This window comes from Nelumbo nucifera, chromosome 3 (assembly GCF_055504915.1).
Source record: "Nelumbo nucifera cultivar China Antique chromosome 3, China Antique-T2T, whole genome shotgun sequence".
Taxonomy (NCBI): domain Eukaryota; kingdom Viridiplantae; phylum Streptophyta; class Magnoliopsida; order Proteales; family Nelumbonaceae; genus Nelumbo; species Nelumbo nucifera.
This window is the reverse complement of record NC_142651.1, coordinates 48,766,483-48,787,506: the sequence shown is the minus strand read 5'-3', so window position 1 is coordinate 48,787,506 and position 21,024 is coordinate 48,766,483. Positions and strand designations below refer to the sequence as shown.

At 39.6% G+C, this 21,024-nt stretch overlaps 1 protein-coding gene across 3 annotated transcripts in view; it reads left to right on the top strand.

Annotated features, from left to right (window-relative positions):
- Positions 1-16,993, top strand: part of LOC104609549 (magnesium transporter MRS2-I-like) — a 37,527-nt gene extending 20,534 nt beyond the window's left edge. The window contains exons 6-12 of one of the 3 annotated variants that reach the window (XM_010275889.3): positions 13,368-13,595; positions 13,671-13,715; positions 15,809-15,853; positions 15,958-15,987; positions 16,153-16,272; positions 16,364-16,556; positions 16,713-16,993. In XM_010275889.3, coding sequence (XP_010274191.1) covers positions 13,368-13,595; positions 13,671-13,715; positions 15,809-15,853; positions 15,958-15,987; positions 16,153-16,272; positions 16,364-16,450 — 555 coding nt within the window. In that variant the 3' untranslated portion in view covers positions 16,451-16,556; positions 16,713-16,993. Of the gene's footprint in view, positions 1-3,143; positions 3,600-13,367; positions 13,596-13,670; positions 13,716-15,808; positions 15,854-15,957; positions 15,988-16,152; positions 16,273-16,363; positions 16,557-16,712 lie in introns of those variants that run through there. The other 2 variants (XM_088900699.1, XM_088900700.1) reach the window with 2 other exon arrangements.
- The last annotated feature ends 4,031 nt before the right edge of the window (positions 16,994-21,024 follow it).

Here is a 21,024-nt window from a genome sequence, read left to right as displayed (position 1 = left end):
AGGAAGTAGACAAATCCTATTGCATGTATTGATTATTTGATTGGCATCTTCCCGGAAAAACACCTTTACTTTATGGCAAGTTGGACCAAACTAGATGGTTTTCCAAGGGTAAAGTGAAGGTTGGGGATGACTTGGGGATAAAGATTTGAAGAAGGATGAAAGTGAGAAAGAGCCAGTAGGGTTAATCACCCACACTATCATCACCACCATGAGTAGATAAGAAGACTTGGTTTAGAGAATTAAGCAACAGGACTGCTTCATCACCTTCAGGTTCTCTTAATCCCCTTCTTAGACCTTTTGCTTATTTTGTGTTGGAACACGAAAGAAAATAAGAAGAGACCAGATCTATATAGAGAGAAGAGAAGAAGAGAAAGAAGAAGAGAAAGAAGAAGAGGGCTTTTAGAAGGTCAAATTATGGAGTCTGTTGATGGCATCGTTAGTTTTCTATTTGGTAATCATATTGATAGGTAAATGTATAAATTTGCCCCTAGTAGACAGCAACTATAGAAGAAATAAAAGAAAGGCCCAACAGGCTCACTAACATAGTCAGCCCAATAATAATTAAGAACCAAAATAGCCAAATTTCTCAACACTCCCCCTTAAGCTGAAAAAATATGTTAATCATGCCCAGATTGTTTATTTAAGGCTACAACTTGGAATTAGTAACACTCTTGGCGAAGACGTCTGTAGAGAGGATGGGCCGAATGGCCCATAGGTTGTTTATTCTTTCTTATTATTTATGTTTTTCTGTAATGGGCCTTATTCTGGGCCCATCCTGTCTATATTAAGTTTTGTGTAAATTCTTGCCCAACTAAGGGCCTCCTTGTAATTATTCAAATATATCTTAATGAAATAGTGTTAGGGTGCTGAGAGAGAGTAGGTTCGAAACTCTCATTCTCAGACCCTCATTGCCGAACTCTCAGCTCTCCTCTCTTCGGTTTTCTTCATGGTATCAGAGCATACCCGAACTTCAATATTCTAGGGCTGGAAGCTTAGGCTCGTATTGCCTGATTCTTGGAGGTCATTGGAAGTGCCCAAGACTAGAATCTCTTGGAGAAGTGGTTCGGTGGCCAGGAAGAATCAGAGAAAAAAAAAGGAAGGGGAACAGCTCGGTTCTGTTTTGAAGCTCAAACTGTAAGTTGTGCTCAGTTTTCTGGTTGTTCTGTATTACTTTCGACTGTGTTTGGACTATTGAAGTATCCGAAAATCTCTGGTTGTTCTGTATTACTCTCGGCTATGTTTGGACTGTTGAAGTGTCCGAAAACTCTGGTTGTTCTGAACTACCTTCGGCTGCCATTGAATCTGGTTTAACCCAGAAATTTCTAGGCTGTTTTTTCACTCCTTCTTGGACTGTCAAAACTGCTGAAACATCCTTGTAACAAGGCTGTGGATTGTTACTTATATTTGGCTGTTTTTGGGGGCTGTACGAACTGTTCTTGAGGCCCTTTTTCTTTTTTGATAGTGGGGTTGTCTCTATTGCCCACATTGTGTTTGTAAAAAGGGTTATTTCAGCAATACCAAGTGGTATTTACCTTGAAGTCCAGATTTGAAAAGGTACTTCGGCTGAGTGCCTAGAAGTTTTTATTTACTTCTTGAAGGCTGAACTCAGTGTATTGTCTCCTTGTGGATGGCTGTACTCAGTGTGTTGCCTTGTGGTCGGCTGAACTCAGTGTGTTGCCTTCTTGTGGTTGGCTGAACTCTGTTATTGCTTGTCCTCATTCAGTATACTTGTAGAAGTCATCTGAAATCATATTTGGAGTGTATACATGATGTACTCCTTAGAGTTTGAAAACAAAAGTGGTGTTGAATATGGACTGGTTCAGGGGACTCCAAGTGATTCCTTATTGACTGTGACCACAGTTAAACTAGATGGAACTAATTATCTGGCATGGTCACAATCAGTAAAGATTCATGTATGTAGTAGAGGAAAGTGGGGGTTCATTTCCGGGAGTAAGAAGTCCCCCAGAAGATGATCCATCATACGAGAAGTGGATGCAAGGAAATTACACCGTCATTGGGTGGCTTGTGAACTCAATGCAGCCACAAATCAGTCAACACTACCTATGGATGAATTCAGCAAAAGAAATTTGGGACAGTGTTGAAGAAACCTATTCCCAAAAACACAATGTGGCCCAGGCATATAAATTGAGAAGTGATGTAAAGAATTTAAGGCAAGGGGAGAAACCTCTTGCTGTATATTTCTCAACCCTGAAGTCCCTATGACAAGAGATTAACCTAATAGAAACTGTAACTTGGGACATCACCAATGATGCAGAGACCTACAGAAAATTGGTTGAAAGGAATAGGGTTTTTGAGTTCTTAACTGGACTAAACCCAGAATATGATATCACAAAACAGAATATTCTTTCCAAGGAGTGTGTCTCTTTGTCACAATCTTATGCATTGGTGAGTAGTGAAGAGAGCAAAAGGGTTGTCCAGGTTCAAGGGGCTGATATTAATGATCACTTTGCCAATATGGGGATTAAACCTAAAGGGAATGCTGAAACTTCTGGTGGCACAGGAAAGAAAGAAGTTATATGTGAGTACTACAAGAAACCGAAGCACACCAAAGACAAGTGCTGGAAATTACATCCTAATCTTGTTCCCATTCGGTTTCAAAAAAAACATGATAGTAAAAGATCAAGAAGTGCGAATGTAGCTGCCGGGCCAGATAGTGAAGAGATGTCTGCTTCTGCATAGTTGGCAGCCATGAGAGCAGAATATGAAAAGTTTGGGAAGATGATCAGTCAGCTGAGTGATGTGACCTCTCCTTCCAACCCTTCAGGAAATTATGCTGCCTCAGCATTTGCTCATTCAGGTATAAGGGCTTCTGCCAATCATGCTACCACTTCAGGTAATCTCAAGATCCCTTGGATTATTGACTCAGGTGCTTCTGACCATATGACCAATCTGTCTACCTTGTTTGTTTCATATGACTTGCTTCCTGGACGTAATAAAATCACTTTAGCTGATGGTTCACTTGCCCCTATCTCTAGTAAGGGAACCATCAAGGCTACGGATTCCTTGTTCCTACCTTCTGCCCTCCATGTACCTAAACTAAATACAAATCTGTTGTCTGTGAGTAGTTTAACCAAGTCACTAAACTATTGTGTAACCTTTTTTCCTTCCTACTGTTTTTTCAGGATCTGGAGTCTCAGAAGGTGATTGGGAGTGGCCATGAGGCGAACGGAATATACCTGCTTGATACTCCGGGACAATGCACTGATCATCTTGGGAATGTTGCTCTTGGATCTGTCTCTTCAGAGTCTGTTAGTCGGATTATGTTGTGTCATCGTCGTTTTGGTCATCTGTCTTTTTCTGCCTTGAGTCATCTATTCCCTGAACTGTTTAAGGGAATTAGTTTGTCCAATCTTCATTGTGAGTCTTGTGAATTGTCAAAGCATTGTAGAAACAATTATCCTTTGAGCAATAAAAGATCTTCTTTTCCTTTTAATATTGTGCATTCTGATGTGTGGGGACCTTACCAATTACCCTCCATGGGTGGCTACAAATATTTTATCCTGTTTATTGATGACTTTTCTCGGTTCACTTGCATATTCCTGATGAAGTTCCAAGACTTGTAAAACAATTCCATGAATTTGTTCTAACCCAATTTGATACTAGGATTAAAATCTTCAGATCTGACAATGCAAAAGAATACTTTGAGAAAAAACTATCCTGCTATCTCTCTGACATGGGGGTTATTCATCAAAGCTCATGTGCTAGGACCCCAGAACAGAATGGGGTTGCTGAGAGGAAAAATAGGCATATTGTTGAAGTTGCAAGAAGTATCTTATTTGCCTCACATGTTCCTACCAGGTTTTGGGGTGATGTTGTTCTTACTGCTACCTACCTTATAAATCGTATGCCATCCAGGGTTTTGGGGTTTAAGTCTCCCTTCACTCTTCTTCATCCGGACAAGGATCTTTTTCCTGTTCTTATTCGTGTCTTTGGCTGCACCTGTTGTGTACATGTTCCAAGTGTCCAAAGGCATAAATTTGAATCCAAAGCTCAAAAGTGTATCTTCCTTGGTTATTCCCCCACACAGAAGGGTTATTGTTGTTTTGATCCAAAGTCTGGCAATCAGTATGTCTCAATAGATGTCACCTTTGATGAGCTTTCCCCCTTTTATGGTTCCTCTCCAGAAGGACATTGTCCATAGGGGGAGGATTTGTCACAGGTGTTTGCTCTTCCTCTTCCTGTCCCTGTTGAGTTTCTTGATGTGTCTGCTTCTCCTTCAAATGTATCAAGGGTGGATCAGTCGTTCCATTCTCCTTGTCCCAGTACTCTACCTCCTCGTCCTATCCTCAATCCCAAGGTGTATCAAAGGCAAAGATCCAGAAATGTGCAGGTTGTTTCTCCTACAACACATGAGCCTCATACATTCCAGTCACAAAAGAGACAACAGGTACTGTTTCAGCACCTTTGGATTCATCCTTCTCTGACCTTGATATTCCCATTGCTGTTAGGAAAGGAAAACGGAAGTGCACTGCACATTGCATTTCCAAGCACCTTTCTTACAGTTTGCTTTCAACTTCATACTTTGCTTATCTCTCTTCTGTTGCTTCTCATCCTATTCCCAGGTCTGTGTCAGAAGCTCTTAAGATTCCAGAATGGAGGGATGCTATGAGATTTGAAATCGATGCCCTACACAAGAATGACACATGGGAAGTGGTGGATTTGCCTGAAGGGAAGGATCCAGTCGGTTGCAAATGGGTCTTTACTATCAATTACCGAGCTGATGGCACCATTGAGAGGTACAAGGCCAGGCTGGTTGCTAAAGTATACACAGACATATGGGATTGATTATTTAGAGACCTTTGCACCTGTTGCCAAGATGACATCTGTGAGGGTTCTTTTATCTTTAGCTGCTCACTTTGATTGATCCCTTTATCAATTGGATGTGAAGAATGCATTTCTGAATGGTGAATTACATGAGGAGGTTTATATGTCTCTTCCTCCAGGGATGTATGGAACTGATATGAAAGGGAAGGTATGCAGGCTGAGGAAATCTCTTTATGGACTAAAACAGTACCCTAGAGCATGGTTTGAGAGATTTAGAACAGCACTTGTTAACTTTGGTTATGTGCAGACACAGTCCGATCATACTCTTTTTGTGAAGAGGAGTGGACCTCTGGCAGTATACCTCATTGTGTATGTAGATATTGTAGTGACTAGTAATGATGTTTTAGGAATTCATGATCTAAAATATTTTCTCCATACAGAGTTTGAGATTAAAGATTTGGGGGAATTGAGATACTTTCTTGGCATAGAAGTGGCTCGATCCAAGGATGGGATTCTTATCTCCCAAAGGAAGTATGTTCTTGACTTGCTCTCTGAAACTGGAAAGATGGGTGCTAGACCAGTTGCTACCCCTATTGATATGAGTCATAAACTCTCAGCCTCAGAAGGGACATTGTTAGAAGACAAAGGAATCTTTCAGAGACTTCTTGGGAAACTTTTGTACCTATGCATGACTCGGCCAGATATTGCATATGCAGTCAGTTGCATTAGCCAATTCATGCATGCTCCCCGAGACACTCATATGGAAGCAGCAGAGAGAATCCTATGTTATTTGAAGGGCTCCCCAGGAAAGGGTATTCTGTTTGCCAAGCATGGTCACATGAAACTTGAAGCCTACACCGATGTTGACTGGGCCGGAAACATTGATGACAGAAGATCTACTTCTGGGTATTGCAGCTTGGTGGCTAGTAATGTTGTTTCTTGGAGAAGCAAGAAACAATCGGTTGTTGCTCGGTCTTCTACTGAAGAAGAATACAGGGCCATGGCACATGGAGTTTCTGAATTATTATGGCTAAAATCTTTGATGGAAGAACTTGGAGTTGAATATGACAAGTCAATGATGTTGTACTGTGATAATCAGGCTGCCATCAACATTGCTCACAACCCAGTGCAACATGATAGAACCAAGCATATTGAAGTTGATCGACACTTCATTAGGAAAAGGGTCTCTGCATCGGAACAAGCAACAACACATTGTTTCTTGCTTCTCTAAGTAACTAAATTACCCTTAACAATAGTACAATAGCCAAGGTAGATCTGTTGTCATCGATAGAACTTGTCTAATTTGCATCAATGTATGCTTCTGTGCTCATGTGTCCACCATGGCTGGCAAACAAAATCCTTTTCCCTGGTTTACCCTTAAGTAGCATAAAATGCTCTTAGTAGCTGCCAAATAAGTATCTTTGGATGCATGCATAAACTGGCTAATTACACTCATAGTGTATAAGATATTAGGCCAAGTAATAATAAATATAATAGTTGCCTACCCATTGTTGGAACATTCCCCTATTTAGAAGTAGAGTGTTGTTAGAAGATGATAATTTATGTGCAGGATTGATGGGAGTATATATTGGTTTTGCTCTTAGTTTTCCTGTCTCCATTAGGAGGTCGAATCAATGTTTTAAAACACGGAGTCGCATTAGGAGTATCTATTGGTTTTATCTTTTTGTATGAGATGTGTGTGAGACACATGAGAGGAATTGTAGAAGGAAGAAGGAAGTAGTGTAGTGGTAGATGCATCAAATAACTCTCTGCTCTCCCTTTGAGCAAATCTAGCCTAGTAAAACCCTAAAGAGTTGTTCTTTGCTTAGAATAGTAAATCTAGCCTAGTAAAACCCTAATTTGATTTTCGTTTGCATCCATTCACTCAATGGAGCAAACTGGAGGAGAGACCAAGTATTCCACAAATTCTAGGTTTGGACATGGGGTGTCAGTGAAGAATCTTTTTGGGGTTGTGACTACTGTGAAGTTAGATGGGACCAATTATTTAGCCTGGTCTCAATCTACTAAGATACATGTGTGTAGTAGAGGAAAACAGGGTTACATTATTGGGAGCAAGAAGAAACCAGAGGAGGATGATCCTACCTATGAAAGGTGGATGTAGGAAAACTACACAGTAGTGGGTTGGTTAGTGAATTCTATGCAACAACACATTAGTTAGCATTACCTGTGGATGGAAACTTCCAAAGAAGTGTGGGATAGTGTTACAGAGACCTATTCCCAAAAGCTTAATGTTGCTCGGGCCTACAAATCGAAGCATGATGTAAATAATCTAAGACAAGAGGAGAAGCCCTTAGTTGTCTTCTTCTCTATGCGGAAATCTTTTTAGCAAGAGATTGATATGATGGAACTCTTGTTTGGGGTTGCATAAAGGACGCTGAAACATATAGGAAGTTGGTGGAGAGAAATCGGGCCTTTGAGTTCCTCACTAGACTTAACTTGGAGTATGATATTGTGAGGTAGAATGTTTTAGCAAAGGATGAGGTGACTTTGTCTCAGGCATATGCAATGGTGAGCAGTGAGGAGAACAGAAGACAGGTTTAATCTGTCGAGCCGCAGGTTGATCACTATGCCAATGCCGGGATGAAGCTGAAGGTTAACACTGGGAAGAAAGATGTTATCTGTGAATACTGCAAGAAGCCTAAACACACTAAAGACACTTGTTGGAAGCTGCATCCAGAGCTCATTCATGCCAAACTCAAGAAAGAAAATGGTGGAAAAAGGTTTGAAACTGGAAAAGGTGTAAATGCAAATGTAGCCACCTCCTCACAAGGTGAACCGGGACAAGGTGGAGAGAAGTCAGTGGGAGAACAGCTTGCAGCCGCCAAGGCTGAGTATGAGAAGTATAGCCAAATAATCAGTCATTTGGAGTCCACTGCTACAACTCCTTTAGAGACCGTTCCTTTGCATATGTTCACTCAGGTATTCGTGCCACTACACATCATGCTTCTGTCTTGGGTACTCATAAAACTCCTTAGATAACTGATTCTAGTGCTTTTTACCATATGCCTAGTATTTCACAGTTATTCACTTCTTACCAACTCCTTTCTGGTCGGGATAAGATATCCCTTGCTAATGGCTCTCTTGCCCTATCACGGGAATGGAAGACATTAAGACCTCTAATGCCCTCACCTTATCATCTGTTCTTCATGTACCTAAACTTAATACCAATTTGCTTTCAGCTAGTAATTTGACTAAATTCCTGAATTGCAGTGTGACATTTTTTTCTTCATATTGTGTTTTTCAAGACATGAAATCTCAAAAAGTGGTTGAGAGTGGCCATGAGGCGAATGGAATCTATTTGTTACACATGCCTGAGTAGAGCTAAGTACAACTTAAGAGAACTGCATTTATTTTAGAGTCCACTAGTCATATTATGTTATGTCATTAGTCGTTTGGGTCATTGTCTTTTTCTTCATTGAGTCGGTTGTTTCCAGAGTTATTTAAAGGAATCAGTTTATCAAGTTTACATTGTGAGTCCTGTGAGTTCTCAAAGCATTGTAAGAACACTTATCCTTCAGGTAATAAAAGATTGACTATTCCTTTTAATATTGTTCACGTTGATGTGTGGGGGCCTTACCATTTACCATGTATGGGTGGCTATAGATATTTCATCCTGTTTATTGATGATTTTTCATGATATACTTGGATTTACCTTATGCACTCTCGTGCTGAAGTGCCTAAACTTGTACAACAGTTCCATGAGCACATACTCACTCGGTTTAACACCCACATCAAAATATTCCAATCGGACAATGCTAAGGAATATTTGGAGGACCTTACCTCCTATCTTGAGAAGTTTAGGGTTGTCATCAGAGTTCTTGTGCCCACACTCCACACCAAAATGGAGTAGCGGAGAGGAAAAATAGACATTGTGGAAGTTGCAAGGAGCATCCTTTTTGCTACCCATGTTCTTGTGAAGTTTTGGGGTGATACAGTTTTAACAGCTACCTACCTTATTAACCGCATGCCTTCTCGAGTCTTGGGGTTAAAATCTCCTTTTGGACTTCTCTTTCCTGGTGTTGAGATTTTCTCCATTCCTCTGTGGATCTTTGGTTGCACTTGCTATGTCCACATTCTTAGTTCTAAGAGACATAAGTTTGACCCCAAGGCTCAGAAGTGTATCTTCCTTGGTTATGCCTCCACATAGAAAGGGTACTGTTGTTTTGATCCCGTTAGTGGCACCCGGTTTGTTCACATGGATGTCACCTTTGCAGAGTTAGTTCCTTTTTATATTCGTCCTTTTGAGGGGGAGAGATCTCTTGAGTTGTTTTCTTCCTCCCTTCCTTTGCTAACTCCAATTGAGTCTTGTGTTGAGCCCTCTAGTTACCCCCATTCCCATGTAGGGATCCTCTCCTTTGAGGTCTTCCATTCCTACTCCTCCCCCTCCTCTTGCTAGTCCTCCCATTTTTACCACCTATCCTATTCTCTAGAGGTGGTACTAGTGGCAAAGGCTAGGGCAAACAGAGGTTGATCCCATGCCTCTAGTCGAGTCTCAGGTGCTTCCAATTATTGAAGACAGGACATGTCCATCACCTCCTCCACCAACACCCTTGTTTCTAGACCTTGATCTATCCATGTCTTTGAGAAAAGGTATGAGGAAATGTACAACTCATTGTATTTCCAAACACCTTTCCTACAGCTTGTTGTCCCCATCCTACTATGCCTTTCTAGCCTCCATTTCCTCTCAACCCATCCCAAATTCTATTTTAGAAGTCTTAGCCACACCAGAATGGAGGGATGCAATGAGGACTAAAATAGAGGCCCTTCATAAAAACAATACATGGGATATTGTTGACTTGCCAGTTGGGAAGGAACCTGTTGGGTGCAAGTGGGTTTTCACTATCAAGTATTGTGCAGATAAGTCAATTGAGAGGTATAAGGCTCATTTTGTTGCTAAAATGACTTCGGTGGGAGTTCTTTTATCCTTAGCAGTGAGCTATGATTGGCCTTTGTATTAGTTTGATGTTAAGAATACATTCCTGAATGGTGATCTCACTGAAGAGGTATATATGTCCCTTCCTCCTAGTATATATGGCAAGGAGATGCAAGGTAAGGTGTGCAGATTAAAGAAATCACTTTATGGCCTGGAACTTTCTCCACGTGCTTGGTTTGACAGGTTTAAGGCTGCCCTTGTTCAGTTCGGCTGCACGCAGACTCAATCAGATCATACCCTCTTTGTTAAGAGAAGAAGCACCCTGGTGACATTCCTTATTGTTTATATAGATGATATTGTGGTTACTGGCAGTGATATAGAAGATGTTAGTGCTTTCAAGAAGTTTCTCAATTCTGAATTTGAGATCAAAGACTTAGGAGGGTTGCGGTATTTTCTTGGCATTGAGGTTGCTAGGTCCAAGGAAGGTGTCTTTATTTCTCAGCAGAAGTATAAAGGGATGAGAGATCCATCCTATGGACGCCCAAAGATTGCGGAATAAGGGGCGAATTTCAAAAATTTTATCTCTCCCTTCAACTGGGAATCGTATTCCCTATTTAGAAAATCATATTTTCAAGGATCAATCTTGAACCATAAACTGAACCAGATCTGAACCAAAAGGAGTGGGAGAGGATTATACCTGATACGGAGAAATACTATCTCCCAATGGAGGTGTTCACGCCGAAGGAAGGATCCAAAATCTGCTCCCACTGAAGATGGCGCAGTGAAGGATGGAGCAGAATCAGCAATGTTCTTCAAAAGAACTTGACCCTTCGCAAGAATCAACTGGACGGCTTGTGAGTACAGCTCCAATCAATCTTTTCCCAAAAGATTGAAATCAAGATCCAATCTTGATTGCTCCCAAGAACTGGAGATCGAACTGAAGGAATGGCAATGGCAGGAGGGTGGCGGCAGAAGAGAATTCGCAGTATGCAGGAAATCTCTTAATCTCTCTTTCTTAAAGAGAAGAATGCTATTGATGTTATTGTATTTTTCAAGGCTGCCGCCCCCTTCCCCTTTTATAATCTTAAAGGGTTCAGCTCCTAATCAGATTAGGAGTTGCTAATCCAAATCATATTTGGGTTAGAAGTCCCTTAGTGATAAGGGATAATCCTTATCTTATCTGCAGATCAGATCAGCTGTCTCCTAATCTAATTAGGAGGTTTCCAGATCTAAATCTTATTTAGATCTTGGACTCTCTGAGTGGATAGGGTCTAAGCCCAATCCTTTTAGCTGACCCACTTCAGAATTCGCCCCCTTTAAATGACTGATCAAATCAGCCCAGTTCGAAATGGGCTTAAGGCCCATTTAGGTTATGTACTCAAAAAACCTTCCAAATTGCTGCCCAGTTGGGCTTCCTTGTATGGCGTGGGACCCAAGCATTGATCTACACATCAGCCACATGGGTTCAGCCCAGCCTTTGTTACAAGGCCTGGCCGAATGCACTGCTGAAGACAGTGTACCCCCTGAAACCCATCAAATGAGCTCTATGGGCCCAACACTTACACTAAGTGGTCCCTGGGCCAAGCCACCTTGTAACACCCAGGGACTGTGGGCAAATGCAAGATTAGCCCATCAGGCATTATCCTCAATGGTCTTACACTTAACCTTTCAGCCCATAATGATCATACACTGCCCGACAAGAGAGGACCTCTCCCTCGGCTGCAAGGAACAGTGTTGCACTCTCCACTTATATGGATCCCGGGAATTAAAACCTTCTTGCAAACATTTTAGAAACCATATATATACTTTTATATCTTATATAAAATATATTTTGCAAAACAAATCTCAACGGTTGAAATCGGCTGCCGGTAGTCTTGGTTTCCATCAGTGAGAGTGCACCCCCGATCATTACCTTTGTCCGACAAAGGGGCTGATCTTGTCACTATGATCACCCACTCAGATGAATTCTCGGACTGTCCCAACATACCCAGGTTTTGACCCCCGCTAAGGATCTCACTGATTGGTACATCAAAGATAGCCCAATCCGACACCTAGTGCAGTATCATAATCGAGTCTAGGGGTCGGGTGTAACTTTCCAGTTTTGCCCATCAATCTCCAAGGTCCAGGGCAATACTGGAAATCTGGTCCAGTTCAAAGATTCAATTAATCCTACACTGTATGTGCCTAGGGTCTCACCCTGGCAGCTGAGACAAGCCACCCCAACCGACTTGGTGGCACTACAGTGTTAGCCTTGTCAGGATAGGTCTCCCCAGACCGACCCACTGGCTGTGAACATTCTAAACTAACACGAGTCTCATTAAGTGTCCAATTTAAGGGTATTACACAGAAACATACCAAGGGAACATGAATCAAATATGTATCTTTATTCATTTACAATAAACTCATAAAGTACATCATTCTGATTGAAGCTAAGGGCATACAAAACTGTCTAACAAAGTATGTGTTGGATCTTCTTAATGAGACTGGAAAATATGGTGCTAAACCTACCTCTACCCCTATAACCCTATTGATGTGAATCATAAACTCTCAGCTAATGATGGAGAACTTTTAGTTGACAGGGGAGCTTTTCAGAGATTATTAGGGAAACTTCTTTATCTATGTATGACTCGTCCCGACATTTCATATGTTGTAAGTGTCATCAGCCAGTTCATGCATGTTCCTAGAGACACACATATGGCTGCTGTAGAAAGGGTGTTATGCTATCTTAAGGGAACTCCCGGGAAGGGTATATTGTTTGCTAAACCTGGCCACATGAAGGTAGAAGCATATACAGATGTTGATTGGGTAGGAAATGTGGATGGCAGGAGATCCACATTAGGTTATTGTACTATGGTAGACAGAAATATTGTTTCCTGGAGAAGTAAAAAGCAATCAGTGGTTGCTAGATCTTCAGCTGAGGTAGAGTATAGGGCTATGGCCCATGGGGCCTTTGAGTTGTTATGGCTTAGATCTCTCCTTGATGAGATGGGTGTTTCATGTGACAAGCCACTGATGTTGTATTGTGATAACCAGGCTGCTATTAACATTGCTCACAACCTGGTTCAGCATGATAGAACTAAGAACATTAAGATAGATGGACACTTTATATGGGAGAGAGTGGCTTCAAGAGAGGTGTGCCTTCCTTTCATTGCATCAGAAGAGCAGCTAGAAGAATTTCTAACTAATGGAGTTCCAAAGGCAAAGCTTCAACATTATGTAAGCAAGCTAGGCATGATTGGCATCTATGCTCAACTTGAGGGGGAGTGTAGTGAGAATGGGCTTTAGTGTTTTTTATTTCCTTTAAGTAGTGTTTAAGGTTATGTTTGTTGGTTATAGGATATTTTTGTTTTCTTTAATTATTTCTTTAGTGTTGACTGCCCCATTAAGGGCATCCAAGTAATTGTACTTAATTTTTGAATAAGTTAATAAAAGAGATCAAGGGGGCTAGAGAGAGAGGTAAAACTCTTCGTTTCTTTCTTCCCTTCTCTTCTTCTTCCACAAACTAGTGCGGAAACCTCTTTCTTCTCCTTTCTCTTCATTTTTTTTCCTCCATTTTCTATATATATATATATATATATATATATATTGCAGGCAGGCTAGAAATGATTACCCCTAGCTCTGTTCCCTTTTTCAATATAGTCCATATTTAAATATATATTTTGTTAAAAAAATATTTTGCTACTTCCAGGTGAGGGATGAGCTTGAACAACTTCTGGATGATGATGATGATATGGCAGACCTTTACCTTTCAAGAAAATTAGCTACGGCTTCTTCACCAGTCAGTGGCTCCGGTGCACCCAATTGGTTACCTGCTTCCCCTACTATAGGATCGAAGATATCCAGGGCAAGCCGAGCAAGTTTTGCAACCATTCGTGGAGATGAAAATGATGTTGAGGAGCTTGAAATGTTGCTTGAGGTCAGTCACCTAATTGCCATAGCTCATACTTTATTAAGACTGAAAGTCTAACCTGACTTGTTCTAAACTTTGCAGGCATACTTCATGCAGATTGATGGTATATTGAACAAATTGACCACGGTATACTTTACTGAATCTGTGGTGCTATTACATTTATATTTTTTAACAATGACTTGATCTATTTGAAGTTCCTTTTATACTTGTGTACTAAATACACAGTAAACTTGCTTTGCTTGAGTGGAAGGCAATGGTCAAACATTCCACACCCTTATAGTGGTCAATTTCCTCATTAACAAGCTTGTATGAATGCAGACTAAAGCATGTCTCTTGCTTGAGGGTACCCAGGGGGGTGTGTGGAAGAAATGCAGAATGAACCACCATTCAAAACTCTATATTTACTTTTCTTCTATATATATGTATACAACATACATATGCATTAAACTGATCTCATTTGAATTTGAAGGTTTGGCATATCCACGATTTGTATTATTCTACTACCCCTCCTTTGGTTGACAATGTAGACTAAATACATGAAAACAGGTTTGAGAATATCTCTCACTCAACCAAGAAGATCAACTCGTCCCTTCAACTCTGATTATAGGCATGCACAATTATGTGAAACTGATCTGATTTGAATTTGAAGGTTTGACATATCCATGTTATATTGGTCCACCTTCCTCCTTTGGTCAACAAAGACTATATACATGGAAGTAGACTTGAGCATATTCTCACTCAAGTGAGGAGATAAACCAAACTCTTCAACTCTAATCGCTGGCATACACAATTATGTAGAATTGCCTTTGTGGCTAACTAATCTTTTAGGTTCTTTTTGTTCTAATCAAACCATGAATGCATCAAGCATTTCCTGGTTTCATCAGCTTGCATGGAAATTACTGGTGACTATTTCTTTTTGAACTTTGATGGAATATATCAGTTAATTACAGAAAGCAAAGCATTATATAAAAACTCAGAGGCAATTATAGTGAGAAATGTAATTGAGTCTGGGTAGATTCATAGATTAGTGTCTAGAAAGTTTATGATAGACTTTCTTTCTGATAAATGTTGGAAGCATTATAAAAGCAAATAAGAGAGGAAAGGGAACATAGAAGGCAGTGCAAAATGATCAATTTCTTTTTTTTTTTTTTGATAGAAAGGGGAACAATTAAAAAGAAGAATGACACTTGGTGAAATGGCCCCAAGCATCCCAAAAACAAATGTTCATCAGAGTTGGATCAGACAACCAAGTTGGTCAATTTCCATTGTGAATATAATATTACTGTCACAGTGGATCAATATATATATATATAGGGTTCGACTATGATACGGAAAAGATATGATATCTGAAAATTTTTTGACAAAGTCAATTGGAATCATAAACATAGTATCCAATCAGGTGTTATTTATCAAAATTCATGGGTGGGTTTTGATTGGTCATTTTAGACTCCAGTCTCTCTTCAAAAAATAAAGAGGACTCCGGTTTTTTTTTTTTTCTTCTGTGAAAATCTACAAAAATTATGCTACTATTGGTTGACATCCCCAGGAAATTACCAATTATTCATAAAATTTGATGTCAGTACTTTTGTTCTCACTTCCTTCTAATTAATCCACCCTCTTGAATGATTCTGTATAATTTTCTTATTGAATCTTTGTATTGAATTTATAGTATATCCTTGACTTGGCACCACTTTGAGCATTTCATCCTTTTAACTTGAAGAGAGTTAACCAATTGGGAATGGTATGGTGGTTAACATTAGCTTGTAGGATTGCATTGGAAGATTGTAATGAAAAAGTGGATTCCAAGCATCCACTAATCTAGTTGATAATCCCTAATGGTTGCCAGTAATATGAAAAATTGATTATCCTTGTAATAAAACTATATTCAGGAAGCAAACTTGTCTGGACCAGGCCCAAATTTATCGGGTTTGTGGTTATGAGTTTTTCCATGATGTTGTCAACTTTCAATTGGGTGGGTGGTCCTGATTCAAACCCAGCATATAACAGCTGTAATTCATGACTTTTATCAGGTCATAACAGATGGAATACATCTGGGGGAACAGATAGGTATTGTTGGGGTACTAACATGTGGGATCATGATTGGAGTTACATATTATATGCTTAGGAAAATGAGGGACCAAATTCATTGACAGCATTCCTTTATTGTTGGTGGCTGGTTAAACCTGAATTATGATGCATGGCCTTTTCTTTTTTCCCAGCTGCGTGAATATATTGATGATACAGAGGATTACATTAATATTCAGGTAATTGCTTTGAATCTTAAAATTTAAAATTAGAAAGAAGAGAGTCCATTTCAGTGGCATATGAATGAATAGTTTAAAGAAATGCCATGTATTCTTGCTTGCAGCTTGACAATCATCGGAACCAGTTGATTCAGGTAATGTATCTGATATCCATATCGATTAATTTCTTTGCCAGTGCCTTTCATTTTGTCTCTCCTTTGTATTAATATCCTTATTTTTATGCTGAAGGTTATTAGATCTTCTATTAGACTATGATTTTATGGATGTTTTTGTTTTTTCTACCTGCTTTGCGGCTGCAGCTAGAGCTCTTCCTAAGTTCTGGAACTGTTTGTTTATCCATCTATTCTTTGGTGGCTGGAATATTTGGCATGAACATCCCATACACGTGGAATGATGACCATGGATACGTATTCAAATGGGTATGTTTGAGTACTTAGCCTGGGAAACTTATCATTTGAGCAAGGGCCTTATTTCAGTTTACATGGATGATCCTTCAATTGTTGCTAACAGGTGGTCATCCTTACGGGGATAGCTTGTGCCTGCCTTTTCGTATTGATAGTTTCCTATGCCCGCTATAAAGGTCTTGTAGGGTCTTGATATTCTCAGCAGAAGTAGGGTCATTTTGAAAGGAGCTAGAGAACCCCTCTGAGCATTCCTAATATTTACATGAAATAAGTTATTGCTGCTGAGACTTGACAGCCAGGTTAGTGGAGCTATTAAAACTCAATAAATGTTGCGGTTTCTTTCTTCCCTTCCCCATCTCCCTCCAGCCTGATCTCAATAAGGAGAATTCCTTGTTCTCTTTAGATTGTCATTCAAGTCAACATTCTCCCTCATTGTTTAACAAATTTCATTGTAGGTCCGATGAAGCAGGCAGTGTTTTACTTGGAGGACCATGGTGATTTAGGTGGGACCAATAACAATGTCATCCATCCAATTTCAGGCACCAACCAACAAGGAATCATGAATGGGTGCATGGTAACCTTTTTTAATAGTTTTACTTTGATTAGTGATTCTTCTTGTTTTAATATACCTCAGAACTGGGTTGAAACGAGTGCATAATTTCACTCTTTCACATTTGTAATCAGCATATCAGCTATTAATTATTATGCCCTAATGCAGAATTGGATATTATGAAAATTGAAAAGTTTCCTACCACACCAATAACTTTTTCATGGGTAGGCCTCAGTCAGGAGACTTGGGGGCTGCTAGCAAGTGGCATCAGCTTAAACTCTGTTATGTTGCACTAATGAACTAACTTGTTAGACTAGTACCTCCAGGGAGCCACAACTTGTTAGACTAGTACCTCCAGGGAGCCACAACTTCGGGGGTGTTCATGGCAGTTGTTTCTGTTTTCAAAAACAAAACTAATCATGTTGTTGAGATTATCGCTCGATTTATTTGCAATCCAGATGGAATGAAATTTATGTCATTGTGGTTTTCCTTCACATTTTGGGGCACAGGTTCACGATGTAAAATTAATCCCCTCGCCTTTGTTGAATGATAGTTCAGAATAGGTTTTCAGGAAATGGGCTAATTACCAAATTTTAAGTGTTCTTAACCAGAAAACAGATTACAGTTTGCAATTGGTTCGAGCCCGAACCTGATCATGTTTTTATATTCCAGGTTAGAAATGAGACTTATGCAACTTCCGAGTTCTGAAAATATATATCTAGTTCTCTTTGATAACCCGATGGTAAGAACACTTCGAGGGGCTCAATCCTCCAGAGATTAGGGTTGGGAATGGGGAAGAAGGGAAGAGGGAAAGGGGAGAAGAAGAGGAGAGAGAGAGAGAGAGAGAGAGAGAGAGAGAGAGAGAGGTGTAATGGTTTCCTCTCCCTGGGCCGGGTATCCTGGACCCGAAGCCTCTGCAGTCTCATGGGCATGGGCTTGCTTGTGAGCCAGCTGGAGTTTCTGGGTGAGACCTATCAACTTCCCCACCTTTAAGAATGACGTTGGCCTCAAGGTCGATAGCGAGGAAGATTTATGGCCCACCTTAACTCATTGGATGTCTCATATAATGTGTGGTTCCACCAGCAGTTCACCATCTTTAGAGAATTCAGAAAGGAGTCAGCTAGTAGCAGAGACTGGGGCTCGACATGGCTTCGGGAATGAGACATGAAACACCGGGTGTAGCATGGTGCCTGGTGGTAAGTCTAAGCAATAGGCTATCGCTCCAACTCTCTTCAGGATAAGAAATGGGCTAAAAAAAACCATGGGGAAAGTCTAAGCAATAGGCTATCGTTCGACCCGAATGGTCGGCACGTTCTGACAAAAAAATTAAAAAAATTGGAAAACGGTCAACACCGTTCGAACGGTTAACCGGCTAGTTCAGCGGTTTGCTGATCAAAATCAATGGTTTTGGGGTAAAGTGAAACCGGTCAAGTGATCGATTCTCGGTTTTTCTGGTCTGACCAACCGGTTTTGAAAACCATGCTTTTAGGTATACCATGTCCCCGTTTTGGTACTCCACTACCTTACGCTTTTTATCATATTGTAGTTTCATTTGTTATTGGGCTTGTTTGAGAGATTAAGTATTTCTTGCACTAAGCATCTAATCAACTTTGACTAGGGGTGTAAACGGATCAAATTAGAATCGAATCAGGCAATATCTGAATTCGAATCTGATTAGAAAATTCGATATCCAAAATTGATTTGATATCCGATGTATATTGAAAATTAATATTCGAACTCGATTAAATATTTGAATATTTGATTTAATTCGAATTCAACCAATTTATTATTTTAGGTAATTAATAAATATATACATAACTATTTTATTTATATAAAGTATATAAGTATAAAAATACTTATATAATTTAATTATTATACATATATATATATAAATTATTTAAATTTTTTATATATTATATATAAGAATTAAATAATTGGTCAAATTCAGGTATTTATCGAATTGAATCAGGTCATATTCGAATTTGAATCTAATTAGCTAATCGATATGAATAGGATATCTGAATTCGACCAATTAAATATTCAAATTATTCAAATTCGATTCAATTATATCAAATCAATTTCGAATTTAGATTTTCGAATACCATTGACACCCTAACTTGACCACCACTGTTGTTTCCTTCTCATAGGGTAAATGGATGGTGGGTTACGTCCATAAACAACTTTGAAGGGTGTGGTTCCATGACATGGTATGTAGTGTTTTTCTTGAAGAGAAAGTAAAATTTTCATTAAAAGAAAAAAAAAATCATGCAATTTGAGAGGTGTCAAGATAACACCCCCACCACAACCTTAAACCATAATACATAAGACACTTTAAGAGATAAGAAACTAATTAAATTTATAAGACTGTAACTCAAGAATATTCCAAAAGTACCCCCAATCTAATGAAATTTTGGATACATTAAGAATCTAGTCAAGGTTGAGTTTGTTTTTGGTGTAAATGCAAATTGACATAAAACTCCACCGTTGGTTCACATTTACACGCATTTGTTTCTAGTATAAAAGCGGATCAGTGTAAAACTCCACACTTGGTTTGTTTTTTTACGCGTTTGATTCCAATGTAAAGTTTGCATAAAAAATCAATGTAAACCTTGGCTGGCTTTTCCACCAATAATTATCACAGTCCGTTCAAATTTTAAACCGATCGATTGACTTTTCCATCAATTGACATTTACACCGATGATTTTTCCACCGAAATCAAACACATCCTAAATTCTCAAACAAAAATATTAGCTTATCAATACTCTTATGCTTATTCTCAAATAGTCCATTGTTTCTTTCATTCCAAATAATCCAATAAACCATGAAAGGGATACAACTTCACACAATCTTTGCTTTCTTGCATCCATTAAGCCTTGGATAAGAAGAAAACAACTCTATGTAGTTCTAGCTTGAAACACACTTATTCCAAAAGGAAAGGAATAAAATTTCCATATGAAATTGGCAATCTTGCAAGAGTAGAACAAATGGTAGATTGTCTCCTCACCCGAACAACAAAAACAGCAATAACTTGCCATGGAGAAACCCCTACTCTTTAGATGATCTAAAGTCAAGATGCTATCCAAAGCCACTAACCAAGCAAAAGTTTCCACTCTAGGGGGAACAAGATTCCGCCACACTCTTTCCACTTGATTAGATACCAGGTACTCCCTAACCAATGCCAAGTAGAAAGATTTCACAATGAACTTTCCATTTCTTCATGGTATATAGTATTCTGCCAATACTCAACCTATGGAAGCCATTTAAGCCATTGTGTGGGCTTTTCACTAGCAAGACATTGGAGGTAAGTTTCAAAGCATTAGTTAACAACCTCATATTGCCCATTCATCTGATGCTGGTAACTAGTAGAATGGTGTAAGTGAGTACCTTGGAGCCTAAAGTAGTCCTCCTACAACTGGCTCATAAATGTTGGATCCCGGTCTATGATGATGGTTGTTGGGGTGCCATGCAACTTGGCAATATCTCTAATAAAGTTTTGGGCTACCTAAGCCACTGTATAGGGGTGTGATAGACTCACAAAGTGGGTGTACTTGTTTAGCTGATCCACCACCACAAGGATTACAAGTTCACTTCTAGACTTGGGCAACTCGGTGATGAAGTCCGTAGTGATCTCATCCTAGACTTGACCTAGTATGGGTAAGGGATGAAGTAAGCCAGCGGGAAACTTAGGCCTAATACTTCTGTGATTAACGTTCAGTGTAGGATGCAACATAGTCTTGGATGACCCATTACATTCCTTTCAAAGTAGGTGGTCAACCTTTGGTAAGTGCATGCAAACCATACTAGAATGCCCTCCCTTAAACTAGAGGAAAAGCTTCAAAAGGTACTATTGGTAGGTTAGTAGAGCTGAAATCACCATTCTGTCCTTAAAGATAAACACAACTTCTTGAAGAATACTTCGGAATCGGGTCTGAGTTGGCTTGCAACTGTTGTCTAATACGACCTAGTTCAGGACCGAGTTGGGCTTCCTCCTTGATGCACTCCATCATAAAGATATTGGAGAGAGGAAGCTATCATGGAGCTGAGTTCTTCCTTGTGTGAGGGTGTCAACTACTGCATTGGAGGAACCTGATTTATATTCAATTAAAAAATTAAAGCCCATTAGTTTTGAGGCCCATTTTTTATGCTCTAAGATAATGACACGCTAGGTCATTAGGTACTGAAGCTTTATTGATTTGTGGGAACTTTGACCTTGTGCC